The sequence below is a fragment of the Netta rufina genome (assembly GCF_964035555.1).
Source record: "Netta rufina genome assembly, chromosome: 21".
NCBI classification, from domain to species: Eukaryota; Metazoa; Chordata; class Aves; order Anseriformes; family Anatidae; genus Netta; species Netta rufina.
The window spans coordinates 8,537,625-8,559,034 of NC_140145.1; the positions used below are offsets into that span (position 1 = coordinate 8,537,625).

The 21,410-nt window shown below is 42.0% G+C and overlaps 1 protein-coding gene across 1 annotated transcript in view; it reads left to right on the forward strand.

Annotated features, from left to right (window-relative positions):
• Positions 1-6,205: 6,205 nt before the first annotated feature.
• The window catches only part of ULK2 (unc-51 like autophagy activating kinase 2), a 39,699-nt gene continuing 24,494 nt past the window's right edge, over positions 6,206-21,410 (forward strand). The window contains exons 1-7 of the mRNA XM_084299701.1: positions 6,206-6,939; positions 8,175-8,267; positions 9,503-9,544; positions 18,489-18,521; positions 18,882-18,918; positions 20,003-20,176; positions 21,283-21,356. Coding sequence (XP_084155827.1) covers positions 6,847-6,939; positions 8,175-8,267; positions 9,503-9,544; positions 18,489-18,521; positions 18,882-18,918; positions 20,003-20,176; positions 21,283-21,356 — 546 coding nt within the window. The 5' untranslated portion in view covers positions 6,206-6,846. The remainder of the gene's footprint in view (positions 6,940-8,174; positions 8,268-9,502; positions 9,545-18,488; positions 18,522-18,881; positions 18,919-20,002; positions 20,177-21,282; positions 21,357-21,410) is intronic.

Here is a 21,410-nt window from a genome sequence, read left to right on the forward strand (position 1 = left end):
GGTTTTGGCTTTCCACTCAGCCTACATGCCCATGAGCTGTGCCAGCCATTATCTGTCAGTGATCCTCCTCGTCGACAACAGCGAACTATTTGCTCATCCATTTAGGCCTGGGTGCAACAGGCATGGACTGCAAACTACTGCTAGAGCTGTGCTGAGTTTTCAGGTCTCAGTGGCTCTTTGAAATGAGAAAATGAGGCATCTGTGCCTCTGAACAAGGTGCTCGTTTCCCATCCACTTCTAGGGAGGAAATAAGGAAGGGATGGAGAGGGGGAAGGATGGAGCCAGAGGCATTCTGGTTGTTGAATGGCCCTTGCCCTGGATACGTGCTGACAGCAGGGCTGGGGCTGTCACAGTAAATGGCAAAACTTCTATTGCACAGAGTTGGCTCCTTCTGGAATTTCTCAAGTGTGTTTACGTGCCCAGTGGGTGAGAGGGATTCACTGTCAGTTTTATATATTTGTAACCTTGCTTACGAGCCTTTTTATAAGTCACTTTGGGCTTCCAGCAATCGTGAGGCAAATAGATCTGGATTTAAGTTTTTATTTCCACGATGGTTATAAAACAGTGAAAATCAGGGGGTGATTAATAAGGAGTAGAGAATATATTGTCAGATTTTAATTGCAGCAAGTTAGCTGCAATTTCAAAATGAAGACCAAGACATTCTGCATAGCCCTCATACTGTGGTTGTTCCTCAGTGATTACTGCCACTCAGAACAGAGTTCCCAGTTGCAGAAGATGCATTTTAGGCTTTTATTCCTGCTGGCAGGATTGCTTTGGAGAATTAAGAGGGGATGGTGCAGTCATGACTGTTTGCTTGTCTGCAAGTGTTCGGATGAGCAAAGCACTGGAACAAAGTGTTACATCTGTAGTACAACTGAGAACACAAACTGGTTCCTTTTGTTGTTAGTGTCTTTCTCAGCCAGGCAAATCAGCGGGCTCTATCTTCATGGGATCTTTTGAGAAGGACTCAATATCCTGTACCTGCTTTCTCATTCATATGCTTCCTCTAGCTGGTTCTTGCTGGCTCTGAAGGCCATGTTGCATCCATCTGCATAAACAAAGCCTTTCGTAATTTGCTAAGGTAAACGTTAGGGCAGAGGATGATTTAAAACTGTAGCTGATAATTCTGTCCTCTGCAGACTGCCATGCCCTTGGGAAGGAGAGGAGAGTGCATGCAGCTGGCAGAGCTCCGGTCACAGCTGAAAAATCTTTGTTGTGCAGTTTTTCAGGGGAAACAACCCATCTTCTGGAGTTCAGCTCTGTCTTTGTCCTGTGGTTTGACTTGCTGCAGCTCCTGGCAGCGTGTGACTCTTTCTGTGGGCTGCACAGGGTCGCTGTGCCCCACTGATCTGCGACGCATTTTGTGTTGGAAGTGGTGATTTTTCCAAAATGGGAGAAGTGATCCTGCAGGTACTGGCTTGGCTGTGTTTGTGTACCTAAATACCAATTCCTTGTCCACTGATTTCCAACGCAAAGCCACTGCTGTGCCCTCTGGCCATGCTCCTGACCTAGGTTAGCTCCTGCCATACCTTCAGACTCTACTTCTGTAATATTAGGCGCAGAGCAGAGCCTGATTAAAACCCACTTTGTGCTGGGGCACAAACCTTTCCCAAAGCAAAATGAGAACTCTTGAAGAAAGGGAGGGCCTATAAGTTCACGCCAAAGAAAAAAACAGAAACCACCACCTACCTTAATTGTTCTTTGACCTGCTTGTGAGTCGATTTTGAACCATGCCATGTGATGAGTTCTCACAGAGACCAAATCGTATTTTCCTATCCTAAGCAGCTGCTCCCATTTCTATCATTCATACAGGACCAGCCTTCATGCATACTAAGTGCTGGCCCCTTTCCAGCTGTATTCCCAAGCAATCCCATAACACTCCTCCCCGTTTTATTTGAAAGTGGCATTTCTTGGGCCACGCTCTACAGTTTACTGACTTGTGTGCTGGGAAACAGCTGCTGCCCTTTGCTTCAGGGGTGGCTCTTTTCTGGCAGGAGACAAAGTAGCACTTGATCACCCTCTCTCTCCTGGCAATGGGAGCTTTAATTAGCTAATTTTTAGACTTGCAGTTGCAGATCTGGCTTGATGGTGTTATTAGTTGATAAGATGTAACTTTTTGTCAAAGGCCAAGCACAAGCTTTGATTGCTTTGTACCTACTCAAGGATCTACCTAGCTACACTTAGCAAAAAGCGTGCTTTAACAACTGAAGTTTTTAAACCCAGTGCGATAGGAAACTCAGGATGTACGGCTGCATTTCAATCCAGTTTCACCCAGGTTACTTATTAAGCATACCACACAGGTATGCCTACCAAAAGGACCTTATTTTTTACTGATACCGTAAGACTAATTTTAAGTGTATTCCACTGATACAGTGCTTCTCCCACAGAGCCGTCGGACACTTTCTCCTTTAAAAGCTGTGATAACTCATCTTGTGCCACCATTAATTTTATTACAAATCCCCAATAGGGAGGACAGTGCTGATAAAGACTGGGAAGCATGCCAGTCTGCTGAGAAAGGCTTACCTGTCTTGATTAAATTCCCAAGTATGATGCAGGGAGGGAAGGAGGGAACAGAACAGTGAGAGCACCTAGGATGAAGTAGGCAGACCAGGATAGAGCTGAGAGGAGTGGGAAAGGTGACAGGTTCCTGTCCCCTGGGGGTAGATTTAGATAAGTGGGGCTTTAGCATCCCTCTGAAAATCGTTCTCAGGGCTGTGTGTTCTGCTTACCCAGGCAGGAAGGCTGGTGAAGTGGTGTTGCAAGTTGTGCTCCTGAGATCCTGGTTCCTTGCAGTCACGCGTTCATGTTCTGCTTGACTCAGCTGATCTCTTGATTATTTTCCCAGATCAGTAATTTAACTTCCATGTGCATACTTATTGCCTGGAGAGAGATGCAAAAAAGATGTTTTAATGAACAGGAAGAAAATCAGTATCATCTTTATTCTGCATCAGTATTAGAAGAAGCAATCTTCTCTCTGCTTTTCTTTGGGTGAACCTAGGCACCATTCAGGTCGTGTTTCCCTCAGAAATGGCTGCATTTTGGTGGTATGGTGGTAAGGGCTTACCATAAAGGCCATCAGTGCTTTTGGTGAAGGTACTATGGAAACTCAGAACAGTGATGTCTGTGTAGTGGGGAACTCCTGCCAGATGAAAGCACACTTCTCATGTGCGCTCAGGCAAGCAATGTGGAAGGTGCTAATTCCTTCCCAGATCTGTGCCTCTCGTGATCAAGAGTCCCAGCTCACATCTGAGGGGCTAATTTGGCCAAACCAATGTAGTGCAGGTAGGAGAGAGCTACAAATACCTTTCCAGTAATGTTATTTTCTGTTTTCCTCACCCTGAAGGTTGGTTGTCCTTGCTGAACTGCAGCTGGCTGATAGTTTTTGTAAGTCCTGCCATTGCCCGGGCAATGATAGTAAAGAAATAAACTCAGCACACAGTACTCTGCTTTTGAAGAATCATCATGGCCTCTTAGACCGCGGTGCTAGTGCCCACTGCCCAGCCGTGCCTTTGAGTGCGCTGGGTAATTTATTGTCCTGCTGCATGACTTTGTCAGAGCACAAAGCTGCATCCCTCTGAGTGCTGCAGGGCTGCTGCTGCCTGTTAGTGCTAAGTGGTGAATCTGTGTGTGTGTTCTGGGTGAGGGAGGAGCAGCACAAGCCCTACGGGTTATCGTGTGTTGCTCTCCCAGCATCTCCAGGAAGGAGGCTCTCTAGGAGAGGCAGGTGAATACAGTCCGCTTCATCTCCAACCTCTTTCAGTAGCAAAAGCAAGGGAAGTTGCTGTTTGTAAATAGGTTTGTTGTAGTCATTACGCTGGAAATATTGACACCTAGAAACTCTCCCAAAGACTTAACAAGGAGCCAGTTCAAACGAATGACCTGCATGCAAATCTCCCAGCCCTTCATCGAGTGCTTTTTCAGATCTCAGCCCCTCAGATCCTGTTCAAATCCCAGTGCTACGCCAGTGTATTTAGTTATTCTGGTCAAATCTCCTTGCCACTCCTTGCTGTTTTGTCCTTGCTGTGCTGAAATAAACCTGCTTGAGGGCTCCAGCCCTATTATGAGGACAAAAGGACATCAGACAGGCTGCTACCAAAGGGAAACGTGTCTCATTTTTGAAGTGTAATGCAGAGCAGGTGGTTTAGAAATTCCTAAAGTGGCTTTCTCAGTTCAAAAGGGATCTTTCTTTTTTTTTAATTTTATTTTTATATTCCCTAAAACGCAGTTTGTGACTTAGACTTTGGGGTGATGCACACTGATGCTGAGAGGATTAATACTGGATGTGAGAATCAGTGGATGGCAATAAACAGCCAGTTCTGAGGGAAATTATTTTGTGAGTCAGAATATTTAACACATTGAGACTTGTGGGCTTTTTCCTGGTTTTAAAGGGGCATTGTGAGTACATCCTAGAAAGTGCTTGTGTTACTACCAACACCTTAATTTATGATTAACTTAGAATATTTTTACATCTCATTTATTCCTTCCACAGTGGTGTTCTGAGCTGCTGAAATTAATTGTCCAGCTTCACTTTGTGTTTTTTTTTTTTGTCTATTTGTTCATTTGTTACGTTAGTGCCACAAGGGAATTTTGCATGGGTACTCAGAACTTCAGAAAATAAAGGGTGAATTTGATCTTGAGGGATTTTTTAAAGTTCTTAATTCTCTGTGGCACAAAATAGATGTGTCAGGATTCTTCTGGTGCCTCTATGTAATGTTTAGAGCTTAAAACATCCTTCATAAAGCTGTCAGTATTCTCTTATTTATCTCTTGCTAAATATTTCTTATGCAGGTGTGTTATCTTTGGAGCATTCTTTAACCGTGGAGTTTTTGACATGGCACACCACTCTAGTAGTTCTTGGGTTTGAATTACAGTAAGTGAAGGGAGATAAGTAAAGAATAATTGGAGAGACAACTGTGTAACTGCTAGGTCACTATTTTCATCTAGAGCACTGAAAGCAGACCCCAAGAGAGAAGGAGCAGTGCAGGTGTGTGGGGTCTGAGATCTGGCCTGACAAGATCACAAAGTGCATCTTGTGGTGCCTGTAACTGCCCAAATCCCAAGTAGTGCTGTGTCTGGCAGCTGCCTGCTGCCCCTTCGATGGCACACAGCCAGATGGGTTAATGATTGCTGCTGCCATGTGTAGTGATCAGAGTGCTAACGGGATCCGGGGCAGATGGGGATATTTGGGTGGCCTGAAACGTCTCGTACACGTGAAACCTGGATGCTGAGGTGGCATGATGGAAAATGCAGAGAGAGAGAGGAAATGAAAGAGCAATGAGGAAAGGAAAGGAGCATAATTATGTAGATCTGGAGGTGAAGGTCAAAGTCTCCATGTGACTGGTGTGTGGTGTGACGTATGGTGTGATTTTTTTGTTTGGTTTTGTTGGGGGGTGTTGTTTTTTTTGTTTGTATTTGTTGCTGAAAACTGCCCAAGGCTGATCTAGAAGTGCTGGGGGGAAGAAGGCGCAAATTAGAGTGGCCATTCTCTGCATGAGGAGATCGAGCAACATGAGAAGTGTCTGGCTTGTGGTGCTTACCTGTATTAGCATTTTGTCTGTGTGCTCCTCAGTTGCTTCTCCATTCCTTTAAGTTTCTTCTGATGTAGAATCTGGCTTACTAAAGGAGCAGGGTCGGGGCTGAGGGTGAGCCATGAGGCGCTGGGTAAGCAGTGTCACCGCCCAGAGCTAACCTCTGCCTTCCTACCTCTGCTGCTGCCTCACAGTGCGGCTCCTCACCCTGCCTCAGTTTGTGGTGTGAGCAGGGTTCCCCTCTCCTGGTGGCCCCTCAGTTTTGTCCCTCATTTCAGGCGGGCCTGAGGTGGCTGAGGAAGCGGCCCAAGTGCTAGGTTAGAAGCGATTTCCAGGCAAGGCAGGGGCTGAAACTCGAATTTTGCCTCAGCCTGGGCTCCCCCAGGTGCCGGGACGAGGACGTGTCCCCTGAGGGGACGAGGGGGGTGTCTGAGCACAGCAGCTTTGGCTCCCCCAGCGCCGGGTGTGGGGGCGCGGGGGTCCCTGAGGCGCCGCCAGAGCCCTGAGGTGACGGCGGCGGGGCCCTGAGGCGCCGCCGGGCTCCTGAGGAGATGGCGGCGGAGGGACCGCGCCTCGCGCTCCCGCCGGGTTAAACGGGGTGAGGCACTCTTTGGCCGCCGGCGGAAGAAGCCGAGCGCTGGAGCCTGCGCGATGCGGCCTATAAAAGGCGCGGGGTGGCGCGGAGCTTTGGGCAGTCGGAGCTGGGGCTGGCGGGGTGCGGATCGGAAAGAAAGCGCTTGGCCGAGCAGCGGGAGCCCCGGAAGGCGGCGGCGGTGGCGGCCAGAGAGCCCCTCATCTGCACCCTCCCTGCTCGCTCCTCTCCCTCGGGGGACGAGGAGACGACGCTAGCCCTCCTCGGAGCCGCGGGCCGCGCCTCCCTCCTCTCCCCGCTGGATGCTCCGGGGCTCGCTCCCTGAGAGGGGCCGCGGCGCCGGCAGCCCCCGCTGTCGCGGGGCCATGGGGGCGGGCAGCGGCAGGGCGCCGAGCCCCCTTCCCCGCTGAGCTAAGCCCCCTCGTCCCGGCGCCGATGCCGAGCTGTCCCCTCACGGCCGGCCCCTGAGAGCCTCCCTTCCCCTCCCCATGCCTGACGGAGCCCCTCGCCTCGGAGACGCCCTGCAGCAGCCCCGCCGGCCGGGGGGTCTGCGGCTGCCCCCGCGGGATGAGAGGAGCTGCCCCGGCCGCCGGGGGCAGGCAGGAGAGGGGCAGGCTCCCAGCCCGCCGCCGGCTGCCGTGAGGCGGCTGTAGCTGCCTCGGCTGGAGGAAGAGCCCCTTTTGTTTTCCTACCACCCCTTCCCGGGGCTTCATGCCCCCCTGAGGGATGATGGAGGTGGTGGGGGACTTTGAGTACAGCAAGAAGGACCTGATAGGACACGGAGCCTTTGCTGTGGTCTTCAAAGGTCGCCACCGCAAGGTAAATAAATACCACAGCGGCGGGCTCGGCCCGCAGCCGGTTACACAACCCCCGCCGGGCCGGGCCGGGGTCGCTCGGAGGGGCCGCGGCTCTGAGGAGCTCCTGCCGGGGGTGGGGGGACAGCTGCCGGGGGCCTTCGGGGACTTGTGGGGTTGGGGGAGGGAAAATAAAAGACAAAAAGGCAAAAAAGGTGCGGGGTGGGCTCTGAGGTAGCGGGCCGGGGGCGGTGGGGCCCGGAGGTGGGCCCTGCGGCGGCCTGAGGCGAGCCGCCGTCACCCGGCCTCGCCAAGCGATTTCTTTTTATTTTTTTTTTATGATCATGATGATGGTTTAATAAAAACGTCAACAAAACGCCCGGCTAAGCCGTGTTCTCACCTCTCCTCCCTGCTGTTTGGTAGCTTCCTAACATAACGGCGAGCCGGGAGTTGCAGCTGCAGGGGAGCCGAGCCCTTTGTTTGTCAGCAGGGGCACGTTTACCCGGCCGGGGACAGGGGGACCCGGTGCAAAATTGTCTCCTGGGGGCCTGGCAGGAAGATTTCTGAAATTCAGAGGTGTCTGGTTTCCTGCCGTGGCTCGCCGATCACCCCGGATCTTCATAGCTGGGTTTCTTGATGCTGCGAGGGTTTATTCTGGGGCTGGTGCCTGAAGTGCTGTGCTTTCCAGAAAACAAGACTTCACACTGACCCTGTGGGGGAAGAACTTGGAAGGGCACAGCACAGAGATTTTTGAGTTAAAAAAAAAAAAAAAAAAAAAAAAAGGCATTAGAAACTTTGAAGGCCAATGGAGGATGCTAAAGACAATTTATTTTTAGGCAGTGTATAAACATACAATAGATAAACTATATATTTACGTAAAAAACAGATGCTCGTGCAGTTTTCAGCTGTGGAGTGTAAGGAGGCCAAAACTGAGAAGTCTTAGAGAGAATAAAAGTGACTTCATCACTGGGACAAGACTGAAGAGCAAATCAGATATGATTATTTTTGTTGTAATATTTTTTTTAGTGCTTTTAAATCCATGAAAATGCAGTCTAGCTGCAGCCGGTTTTTAATAGCTGCCTGCACTGTTGTGGAATGAAATAGTTCTTAATGGTGTCATGTGATGTAGTAATCACCGGTGGGTAGAGTAGGGGTGATCTCGCTGCTGTTGTGCTTCACTAGATACTTGTTAGTGCATAAAGTTAAATATGTATATATATATGTGTGTTAAACTGACAATACTTTTTTGGTTGTTTGCAGAAGACGGATTGGGAAGTAGCCATAAAGAGTATTAACAAAAAGAACTTGTCAAAGTCACAAATCCTACTTGGAAAAGAAATAAAAATCTTAAAGGTATGTTAATTGCAGTGATTTTTAAAGCTGCTTTACTTGAAAAGGAAAAGAGACTTTTGACGCAGTTCATTCTGGGTCATGTGCGGTATCACAGTAATTGTTACTATGCCTTTTGCATCTTTATTAATTCCAGAAGAAATACAGAACTAAAAAGACAAAAAAAAAAAAAAAAAAAACTTTTTTAGTTCTGGAAATGCTCTCAGAACAGGTTAAGGGCATGTTTTTGTTGTTACAAGTGAAAAACTGTTGTAGAACCATTATGTGCTTTTATTGCACATACAGAAAGCTTTGTCCTTCAGGATGCTTAGTGTTGCACCACCTTTCCCAAGCTGTACAGTCACAGCAGAGGGTAAAACACAGGTCCTTGATCCTTCTTCAATTTTTCTTTTTTCTCTCTCCTCAAAAATGCCTTGAAAAGTTAAATTGGCATGCTGAATATGATTCCTGGGGCAGACTTTCCACTTCTGAGATAATTCACTTCAAAAATGTAGCATGGCTTTAATGAAGGAAATTGAGCATCATTTAGTTCTTCAGTGCTGTTTTACAGAAATGTCTGCTTGGATAGTGTCTTACCATTCTCCAGTCTCTGAACTTCACTGCATCTCATCTGATGTAGCTTTGCAATAATAAACAGTGCTGCTGTTAAGTTCAGTGCTGTTTCCAACTTTCTTGAGATATTTTATATGCGAGTATATATATTCTATTCTAGTTTGTATATTGCACACTAGAAATTGCAGCCTTGTGTCTATTAGTGTGTTGCAAGTGCTTAGCAAAGTGTTGCTTTTGTTTTGAACAGTTACAAATAATTGCATGAGTTGTCATGCAAGTTGTAGTTGATATTATTTGGCTTGTTTTCCACTTTATTGTAAAATAAGAAGGTTGGCTTGAAAATAGCATAGTTGGTTACTCCCCTAAACAATAAATTGTTTGAGACTATAATTAAATTTAGTCAGTTTTCAGTATTCATTAAAGGATCATGTGTTGTAACATTTTCTATAACAAGATATAGAAAATAAATCTTGAACCAGATCTTTTTGACCTCTGAAGATACTGTATAATTTTCTATCAGTTTAAATATAGTCTAAATAGCTGGGGTTTCCTCCAAATTCCATTGAATTGTCTAAAAAATATACTACCTTTATTTGTAAAACTTGGTTATCTTTGATTATCACCTGGTATATTAAATTTAAAATAATAACAGGCTATTTCTATAATATAAATATTTTGTTTTACAGGAACTTCAGCATGAGAACATTGTAGCTCTGTATGATGTCCAGGTAAAAATATACCTTGATGCCTTTTTCTTTAAATTTTATTTATTAAAATCTAATGCGTTTAAATATCAAGTAGATTTTTAAGTAGCCATATATTTTCTTGCCAAAATCAATGTGGTATTTAGAAAAAGAAATCTATTTCCCTAGCAGTGGCAGGGGGGTTCTCTCATATTCAACACACTACACACTTATTTTATATTGTCTCTTTTTGGGGTAGAAAGGGGCATGGAATTTGGTTTACTTCCAGGCACAGGAGCACATGGAAGCCTGATAATCTCTGCAGAGACTGTTTGTGTAGTCTGGTCCTGTCTCCAGAGAGAAGCATCAGCTGGCTGGGCTGGGAGCTGTATCAGTGGCAGTAACTATTCTCCTGAATTAGCATTGTTTCTTTGGCCATTGTTTCTTTTCCAATTAAATTTTCCAATTTAATTGGAAAGTGGATGTTTGCGGTTAATGACTGAATACACCCAAAGGAAAATGCGCTAGTAGGAGTTGATCTGAAAGGATGAAGCAAAGTGACATTGAGAAGTCAACAGAACTGAAAATACTGTTGTAGAAAAGGAGCAGGGGTTTTGAGGCATCTGTGGCAAAGAAATATATTGTATGGCCCTGTGTTACGGTGAGGGAGAACTGAGGGAAGCAGATCATCATCACATACGTATGTTGCTGTTACATACCTGTATTCCAGTTTGGGGGGGATAAAGTATAAAAACCAAACAGACATTTGCATCTTTCTGTTTAGGAGAAATAATGATTAGATGGTTTCAAGTTGTCTTCCCCTTTTTATTCCCAGGATTCTGCCTGACAAGGTGAAGGCGTTTCTTTTCTAGCCTATCCAGGGTAGTGCCTTGTACCTAGCAGGAAGTACATTTTTTGTATTATAAGGGCTGCAAGTGTTAAGTAATGCTAAATGTGAGATGATGTAAGGTGTGCAGCCATTTGTTCTACTTGAATACGAAATATACATTTGTCTCATGGCCTCAATTCTAATCTTAAATACAGAATTACATTTATGAATAAAATTATTAAAAGCCACCCTCGGGGCATTGCATAGATAAAGCAGTGCAAAATAGACATTTTTTACATTATTCAACATTTTTGTCTTTACATGTTTGCATTCTAAAAGATTTTCAGCTTATGTGTAGATGTGTATTTCATGTAGCTACAGAAATTTGTGTTCAGAAGATATATGCCAGGTAAAGTCAGGTTTTATTGTGTTTTGCACTGCAGGATATGTATCAGCTTCTGTTGACCTATGATACAAAGTGGTGAATTCAAGTAATAACAGATTATGCTTCAAAACTTCCATTTGGATGAGTACACTCTTTCCTGAGGTCTTTTCTTTCCCTTTTTGGGTCCTGACTTCAGAACTCTGCATTTTGAATGATATTAGCTGCTCTGAAAGGGAAGGTGCGGTCTCTCAAAGAGACCAGGCTTTCCTCAGTAATGCTAAATGGAAATAATCTGTCAGCATCCTGAATTTAGTGTATACACACATCTTAAGAGAAACTGGAGTTGTTGACGGAGGATGTTGGTGTGTGAGTAAGCAGCTGAATTTTGGATTTATCATTTACAGTTGTTTGATGTGAAGATTACTTATTAAGCTTTGCAGCTCCACTTGAAGGTAGTTGACCAGATATAATGTATTTTGATGACTTAACATCATCTTCTAATTCAAAGCTTTGGAGAAGCTCTCATTTCTTATTATTTCTATACAGAACAGCCACAAGGGAAGAAAGGACAGAGCTATACACTTGTTTATTCCTTCATCTAAAAGTAATTTAGAAACACGTTTTTCATGCTTTTATGTTCTACCACAGAAAAGGGTGCCCCTATGAGTGACAGTACTTTGTGATTGGTCAGCCCCATATTCTCCTTTTGAGATGTTGCTGTTTGTCACTGGCCATTGAGCTTCAATAAAAAGAACAGCTACAGCAGAGAGAAGGGAAAAACTGTCTCATACCTTGGATATATTTCAAATGCATTCATGGCAAACGTAAGGCTTGGCAGAAAAATGCTACTTCTATAGAAGAAATTGCTGTGCAAAATATGGTCCAGAGGATGTGACACTTGCACAAATAAGCTTTCCCCTTTCTGCACAGGGCTCTGTTTGTGAAATATTATACGTCATTAACTTGTATGATTATATTAATTTATAACCCAGCAAGAATGAACACTATGCAAGGCATTCACATGTCTAGTAGGCTGCTACACCTACTAATTTTCTCTAGCATTTCATGTTCTAGCATGTACTGCTCTTTTTGTTTGTCATAGTGTTGTGTACATGGACATATAGTATAATAGATAAGAATTTAGGAATTTAAACAATAATTAAGTTACAGAAACTTTTTTTTTTTTTTTTTTTACTCCATGGTGGAGCCAGTGGGGTCTGTGTCATAGTAGGGAGTTCTCAGTGTGACTGGAAATCTGTTTTATTTTTATAGATCTGTTGGTCTAAAGTTTTTCTTAAATGCTCACATTTCAAGTGCACTCCTAGGCAGACCATTTATCTAAATAATTGAAGAACTGTTGTACCAAGTGTTCAGATAAAAAAAAAAAAAAAAAAAAAAAAGCTGGTGTGCATTGCAAGTTGCAATAATAAGTGAAAAAAAGGTGTATTAATTGCAATGAATAATAAATATTTTTTATATCTCACAATATTAAGTGAAATTATTTGTACTTGATGGTGGTACTTGGAGATTAAAGCTGTATGCCTGTATAGCAATTTGGAATATATATTTTAAGCTTGAGAAAGAAAGGGTAGTTAATATTTTACATATTGCAAAAGGCTTCATTTAAAATTGTTTTCACATGAGGTAATTACACACATTCCTTCTCTTTCATCTCTGCTCATTTATGGTTGCGTTCCTGTTGCATCTGCGACCAGTCGCACAAGTGAGTGCAGTAAAAACACATACACTGTTAAGGCTTTGATTGGATCTAAGGAGAACTTGTGAGCCATCCTAATGATAGGATATGAGCACTTGAAAACCTACAGTGCTGTTGCTTCAGTTTCTTATGAACACCATTTTTATATATTCCTTAATACCTATAGGGTCCACTAAGTTAAATTACTGGAAATGACCATTCATCTGCAGACATCCCCAAAAGGACTGGTGCGCCATTAGTGTTGAATATGTATTGGTCAGCATTAAAACCTTTTGTTCTGTTGCCAGCACGATAATTGTCCTCAATTTCCGTAAGGTGGTCACGTGCAGTGCTGGCAGGTTTGGTCTGCAGTTATGCATTTGATGTAAGCAGAGTATGTTTTTTGTGCTAGCTCAGAAGTCCAGGGAGCTGCACAAAACTGAGTTTGGAGAAGAACGGTTTTAAGACTGAAGGCGTTTGTGGAGGTGCTTAAATATGAGCTTTCAATCTGTGAGAGGCAAATGTTTTGCTGTAGCAGGGCTTTGGAGAAAAGAATGCAGCTCACCTCTCAAGGTGAAATTACTTTTTTTCATGAAGCAAAAAGCAGAGTGCAATAGATGGATTCCAAAACATAACCTGTTGAGACATTTTTTACTTATCTTCTTGGGCAGGAGGTTGGTATTTTTGAAAAATAAAAACCACCTGAGTCACTGCAATGGTAAAGGAATGCAGCTCTTCTCCCATAGTGGTGCTGGGAGATATCATTCATCCTGCAAAAGAAGATCTGAGAGTCATGGATCACATTAATTGGGGAAATGGAGCCTTGCTTCTCAAAAGCAAAAGGAGTCTAAAATAACCTCTAACTCAGCAGCATGAAGTGCATTGTGGTCCTGGGATAAAATATTACACTGCACTATGAAGGTATCAGTAAGTTATTTGGAATGTGCTATACTTAGGCCATGAGTTTACAGTTTTCTGCAGTTCATGATCCCAAGTGTGTGCTGACTAGAACTAATCTCACACAGTGCCAGACAGTGCCTGTTTTAGCAAATAATTTAATTCAAAACCTCTTTAGAATGTCAGCCATCAGGATGAAAGCCTGTAATGTATCTCGGAGATAGCGCTTTAGAAGAATGAATTAGTCTTCGCTGTATGGAGTCTGAAGTTTGCTATTTGAGCAGTAGTTTAGAGAGAACGAATTTCTAGTTTGTTACTGGAGAAAGAGTATCTGTATATAAATTGTTTCTTAGCTCGTTGACGCAGAGCAGGCAAAATAACTGCAGCTGCTTCTCCTGTCCTTGAAAGCAGCAAAAGCTAGTGGGAGCAAAGCCAGCGATCCCTTGGTACCTATCCCTCAGCCTTTCCCATACAAGAGCCCGTCAGTTCCTACTAGGGATGCTGGTGGACAGAATGGTGTTTATCTATGGTTGCTGTTTTACCAAAGGGATTAAGTGCTCCTGTCTGGGTTACCCAAGGACTCCAGCTGGTCTGGTCGTCTTGCATGTTTCCTGAGGTGGTAGCTTCAGGCGTTCTGGTGTGTGCTCTTGATCTTGGTGTGTCACAGCTTTGATTGCCTCCTGCTCTCATTACAGCTGTTTTCTGAACCATCATCTTTTAAATTAGGATGTCTCAGTATCTTTTTTGTTTTTTTTTCTTCAGCTCTTTGATTGAGGCCTCTTGATTTGACAGCATCCATCCTTACTGTGCATGGATATGGTCATAGGAAAGCATGCTTTCCAGACCATTTTTCTGGGTTTGTATTTCCCCGCCACATGACAGATGTTTTTAAACAAAAAGGAAAATCCCGCCCTTTAGAAAGCGTAAAGGTTCTGAAATACCACGTTGTAGTTGGTGCTAACTGGAAGGCTGGTAGCAATATCAGACTGCAAGGAATGACACTAGGTGTTGAATGTTAGGGATAGCCAGTTAGTTTGTTTTGACCACGAGAACCAAAGGTTTGGAGTTGCTTCGTAGTCCTTAACTCCTTTGCTGTGCCTGGATGCTGTAATCTGTATTTCAAAACTGTTTCAGAAGATCTTTAAGTATTTGAGCGTGTTAAGTGCTTGGTGTGCCATGAACAATTTTGCCTTTCCTTTGTGTTGTGCAGTCGCCAACCTCTTTCACTGTCCCCCGTGCATATTACTGAAGTACAGCAATTCACATAACAGCAAATGAGTGGTACTGCTGTTGTGGGACATATCCCATGGCTGATTGCTCTTTTATATGAATAATTGGCAGCGTGCATGCTATTTGAATCCTACAGGCACGTGTCAACTGACATTTAGTCTGAGATTTAACATTTAGTCAGAACTAACAAAATGTTCAGGCCTTTGGACATGATAGGAGCTGAACATGTTAGAAGCTGCTGGTGCGGTGCACTTGTAAAGCAAAACGAGAGTGTCTGTAATGCAGGCAGAAATAGCCTTAAAAAGATCTGGACTGGTCCCTTTTCACTAAATCATTAGAACTTTTGCCAAATGTATCTAATGCTCCAAAAAATGGAGTGTATTCCTGGGGGGAAAAAAAAAAGGCACAAATTAACATGTCAGAAAATCAGATAACGGCAATACATAAGCTGTCAGGCTAACTTGCACGCTCTTGGGACTCGGATCATGAACTGCAGCTAAACAGAATCTACAAACTGAGCAAAAGCAGAGTAACTGTTTACTTGCCATGGTTTCTCCTTTGGCAGCTCACTCACTGCAGACTTTTATCTTTTTTTATCTTTTATCTTTTTTTTATCTTTTTTATCTTTTTCTAAAGGAGGGCTTCCTATCCAAAAAGAAATCTCGGGTATGTTTCTGCCAGTGTGCTAGAGTTCTAAAAACAGCTGTCAGAAGTAACCACGAATGTTTTGACTTCTTTTTCAATTAATGTCTTTTAAATGGAACTACTGCACCGAGCCTGTGATTTGGGTTGGAACTTCACATCCCTTGAGACAACTGTGGGAAGTCTGGGATTAAAACACAGCAAATTTTGGCAAATATGTTGCCTCCTAATCTTCATCTGGTAGGTTTACCTGTTAGCTTTCAGAATTGTAAAATGGTTTCCTATTAACCTTTGTTATCTTCTACTTTATCTTGCAAGTAAAACTTTGATTCAGAATAAGAAGTAAAAGTAGGTTTTTGTCAAGAAAACTTTGAGCAAATAAGGCAAGGTATGCTGGGAAACTGCTCCATAATTGTTTAAACACAGCATACATTTGTTTTGCTTGATTATTTTTCTAGGTAGGAGTGTAGGCCGGAGCAGCTCCAGCTGCTATAATTTTATGATCTGTATGGGAATGTAAATTTTTGAAAGCGTTGCTATCTGTTTCAAGAAGCAGTTTAAAATAGCTTGCTAGGTCAGCTTTATTCCTGAACCTTAAATCTGAAACGCGGTGGTTTACTTATCTTTCCCTTTTTGAGCACTTTTCTCTGCCTAGCTAGTCAACAAGAACTGCTCATCTGGAGAACGATGATAGGGATCGCTTTATTTTTCAGCAAAATAATTTATTAGGGAAAAATGCGTCTGCAAAATTGATTTGTGTTTTCTGATTGTATTCCCAAAACGGAGATCATATTCCCAGTCAGGCCGAGCAAGAACAGGAATGCAAAATGTGAACAACTGTGAAGGGATGAACAACTTCAGCTGTTTTGAAGCTGTTTTGCTTGCATTGGTGGGATATTGAAAAGTGCATGTGGTTATGAGTTAACCACCCTAATCAAGTATTTGATTTTAGTTAATACCCTCAAAATAACACTGATAATACTGTAGCCAGGATAAGGCTTTAATTAAAACTTTAATGTGATGTATACAGATTTTTGAATACCAACGTTTTATGGGAATTAAATATTAAGGAGTTCATTTGGGCAGATTTAGAAATCCCAACGGAGATTTAAAACTGTTTAGAGGATTTGTGACGGGTGGGTAGTTGATACGGGGTTTGTAATCTGTTGCCAGTTTGCCTTGATTTCCCACACCCAAATACCAAATTGGTGTCATCACCTGTACACACGAGTCAGAAGAGCCTGCTTTCAGGGTGGCTGGCAGAAGAAAGCCTATGCAGGTTTGGTGTGACACAGCCCTGTTTCTGCCAAATCTGAGCATACATTTGTGGTCTTCCTTTCACACAGACTCTCTGGCCCCGTGTGCTCCTCCAGGTGCCTGAGGGTGGCCAAAATAACAGTGCCGTGACATATTTGCTCTGACTTAAGTGATATGTTCACCTGTAGGTTCTGGTTTCCTTGCCTGGAGAGGTGAGGGTTGGTCTAACAGGGCAGATCAGCTCTGTGTTTTGGAAGGGGGCAGCTTCATCTGAAAGGACTTTGTGTCCAAGACAATCCAGACAACACATTCTCTTAGTTCTGTGATGAATACAAGTCTGTCATGAGCTGAGCGCTACATGCTGCAGTGAGCTGCTGTTTTTGTACAGTGTGTTGTGTAGCTGAGGCGCTGACGCTGTGGAACATCTATTTCTGATTCATGGGATTGCTATGTTTGGGTGGAAATCCAATAGCTGAGCTTTCTTCTTGTCACTGGAGAACAGACTCTTTCCATGCTTCTTAGAAGTGTTGTTATTACACATTGCAGTTGTCCTGTAAGAGAAGTGCTCCTCAGCTGGCAGAATTTGGGGTTTGAACACTGGGGAGCTCAGGGTAGCACGTGGTCGGCTACCGGCTGAAGTACAAGGGAGGTTAATGACAGGTGGCCATAGCTTTCTGTTTGCTCATTTTGTTATCGTTCCTGTTCCAAAGATTTTAGAGATTTCCTCCTGTCGTTCCTATTCCAAAGATTTCAGATTTTATTTTCGTTCTACAAATGGTGGATTTCTTTTCATGATTCTGGCTTGATGTCTTTGTGTTGAGTTCAGAGGAAGGTGTCAGGGAGGCTTTACTGGCACTTGCGGTGCCAGTATGTCAGAGATGGGAGTGGGAGCAGGTGTCTTGGCTTCTTTTCTTTTTTCTTCAACACAAGACTGGCCTTTGCTGGGCAAAGTGATGAAAGTTGTTTGGAATTAGTTTAATTAGTGCTGATAGACAACTTGGAAGCTAATTCCAGATACGGGTTACTGTTTGACATCCGTGGGTTCCTGAAAGAAGATGAGTTTCTATCTTGAAAGAAATTGTTGCAAAGGAACAGTGCAGAAAGAAACAAGATTTATAATTATGTATTTTCAGTAATTTACAGGGCAGGTATTTGTGGTGGTGGTGGTGTATTTTGCTTTAATGTATTCCCTTCCTGATAAAATGCGCTTAGGTTTTGAGGCATTTATAGGATTTCAAATTATGGTTCATGTTGGCCACAGCTGTTACAGAAACATTGAACAATTGGGACTTCCTGAAATGTGATCTACTGCTGCTTTAATATTGGTTGGAGCACGCCCTTCATTCCCAACAGATTTGCCTAGCATTCCTAGAAACATGCTTTCTTTGAAACTTTGAAATGTAAACAAATCTGTAAAGTGCTCGATGTTCTGAGCTGGAAAAACCCTCAAGTGCCTTTCTGTAACACAGATGAGAACGGCTAAACTAAATGCTTCCAGAAAATGAAACAGCCTTATGTAGTCTTGAATTAACCTTAACGCATCTGGCTCATCTTAAACTACTTATTCATGCAGTTGTGTGTGCATTAGGTGTCGTTTTAATCACGATCATGTGAACAGCAGCAACGTTTGACAGTAGCTTAGGAGTTAATGTTCAAAGCTCTTGTAAACTTTAGGTTTTCCTTCTTATAAAATAACATCACTTGACACTTCAGCAAGTTTTGAGTATAACATTCCCTCTCAGGAAAGAGAATTTTGCTGTGAAGCCGTTTGGCTATCATTTATTCATACTCAGTTTATGTTTTTGTCTAGTTTTGCCTAACAAAACTGGCTTTGCTTAGTGTTGATTTCAATACATATTCTTGATAACTTGAAAAACTTAAGGAAAACCTCTGCAATTGATTGTTAGTAAACATATTTATTTGCTACCCACAACGACTTTAACATAAGATCTTTCATCTGACTTGAAAAAAATCTCTTACTATATACCAGTTAATGCAGGTGTTGAAGGCTCTGTCTTGTCACATTCTTAAACTGAATTTTCTTCTCTTTTAGGAAATGCCCAATTCTGTCTTTTTGGTGATGGAGGTATGTGTTAGCGTATGTGTTTCTTTCTGGTTGATTTTTAAAAATGATTTTTAGAAGAAAAAAAAAAGCCTTTGCACAGCTGCAAAATAACAGGTAATTCTGAAAACTAGATTATTAATTTTCTCTGCAGTCCTAAGTTTATCAGCAGTGTTTGTACCATAAATTCATTTTTATTTTATCAAACTGTAAGCATCAATGAAGGTGTTACACTTCAAATTAGTAATTACAAATAATAGACAAAACAAAGTTAAACAGCTGGAATGGGCCTTCTAATTTTATTGAAAAGATTAGAAAGCAAAAATAGTCACAGCAAGTGTTTCAGACCTTGTATTTTGAATAAAAATCCTTTCTTTTTAACAGTACTGCAATGGTGGGGATTTGGCAGATTATTTACAAGGTAATTGATCACTGTATTTCCCTATTAGGAAGCTATTGCATTTAATGTTTATATTCTGTGTTTGTATAATCCACTGAAGTTTCTCTGAAATTTTTGCTTGTGGTTTAAAAATTTTCCTGTTTATGAAATGTCTGTGCTTGTTTACTCTTCTGCTCTTTTAAAGTATCCTCTTTATATGATTAATTGAATTCACTAGTCAGTTCTACATCAGCTGATTTATGGGAATAGTTCTGAACCGATGCTGGGAATGTTGCATTCAGTGGTAGTAAGGTCATCTCCTGGTTTTTGATTCCACCTGCTTTCTTTGCCACCCTTCAAACTCAGCCTTATTAGAAATAAAATTTTCAGCAGATATAATAATCTCGGCATTTTTCTGATGAAAATATTCTTCTGCTTGCCTCTGTATCAGTGGCGTGTTTAAGGAATCTTTTTGTGAGCTGCTATTGTTATGGTAACTGTATATTAAAAGCCTAATTTACTTCCCATTAAAATCCTTGGAAAGACTCATACAGTATAATCCAGCTCCTGCATTCAGTACATTTTCAGGCTGCAGAATTAGCTAATAACTTCTGAAGAGACTTTCCAAAGTATACCTTTTTCCCCTCAAAATAAATTTTATCATGGATAAAATCTGTGAGCAGTGTGGTTATCTGTGTCCCCAGAAAAATTTCTTTAAAGAAAGGTTTTCAGCTTCAGGCTGTAGCACAATCACAGATACATTTAGTGTTATAAACTGTGGGAGTTCTTTAATTTCACTGGCTCCTGTGGTTCTTTTTAAAGAGTTTAGGATTTGATAGTGGTTAAGATGTTCTAAAATTATTATGCTACTGAGTTGAATAAACTATTGTAAAAGCAGGTATTTCAGAGTACAGTAAATAGTGTAAAACTTGGATGTATTGTTAAAAGAATATACATTTGTAGAAATATAGAAATGTGATTATTTTGAATATAATTCGCTATGATTTGATTGCCTTTATTGTTTTCACATTTATTTCTGTGAATTTTGTTGCTTTTTGCCCCAAACTAACATATTACATTACATTATACATATTTTCTCATCTGCTATTGTGTGTGTTATTTTCAGCTAAAGGAACCCTCAGTGAAGATACCATCCGAGTGTTCCTCCAGCAGATTGCAGCAGCTATGCGTATTCTGCACAGTAAAGGAATCATTCATAGGGATCTTAAACCACAGAATATTTTACTGTCTTATGCCAGTCGTAGGAAGTCAAGTGTCAGTGGCATACGCATCAAAATAGGTAAATGTGCTTTTCTCTGATCTGAAGGTAAATAATGATTACTGAGTCATTTCCCTACTCAAAAGTGTCTTTGTAGTTAAAACGCAGAGGGTGTACTGGCTATATTGTATTTTAAATTGAGGAAAATCAAGTCAGTAAGTCCAGAATGAGCTTTATGCTGTAATATGGTTTTTCAGTATTAAAAAAAATGAGTCAGAAAGACCCTTTTGATTAAATCTGTAGGAAGAAGCTGCCACTATAAAGCTGATATTTCTAATATTAAACTACTTTAATTAAACACAAATCTGTAACCTTTGAAATGTTGAGTAGCCTTTAGCCCATTCCAAAACTGTATGCAAGGCTCCAGTCACAGTTCTAACTGGGCTGTTTTTGTTGCAGACCCTCCTAAGGGTTTTTGAAAAATTTAAAAATGTAGGTTATGAACTATTTTTGACAGAAGGAGGTTTGGCATTGTAACTGTGGAGAGGTGGCAGCTGTTCAGGGTACTACCAAACTCCTCTTGTGGGAGACTTCAGGGGTTTTAATCTCTCATTGCTTTCCCTGTAAAGTGTCCATATGAAGACTTTGGTTGTGGCAGGTTTCTTTTCTGTGCTTTTGCTTAACCAATTTCTAAGGTCTGTTCCAACTCAGTCCATCTTCTGAACATCACAGAAAACTTCCTCTCTTACTGCCCTTACTTGATAATTTCAGATGCTGTTGCCTACATGGAAAACTCAGGCATCTGAAGCTGGATATCCAAAACTTCTACCTGAAGTAATTTCACTGAAGCAGATAGCACATTCATCACTCTTAATGAACCGTTTATATTTAGCCACTGATTTTAATCCTTTCCTACTGATGCCAGACAGCATGCTCTGCACCTGTGGAGATGGCTGAGCAGCAGTTTGTACAAATGATGCCACTGCTGTTTCTTGGCTTGCTGTTTAGAAGATAATTCCTTCAGCATATAACATAAATTTTGCTATTCCATGAAGATGGCTATATATTATGCCTAGTTTTTGTTTTCTAGCTGATGATTGTAGCAGATTTCAATCAGAAAAGATTATTTCTATATTATGAAAGTTTGAAAATTGTTTCTTTTCATTGACAAATGTTTCTTTACACAGCTGACTTCGGTTTTGCTCGTTATCTGCATAGCAACATGATGGCCGCAACTCTGTGTGGTTCACCTATGTATATGGTGAGTGACAGCACTTTTCAGATTGTGGTTTATCTCAGATATTCTCCTATGAGA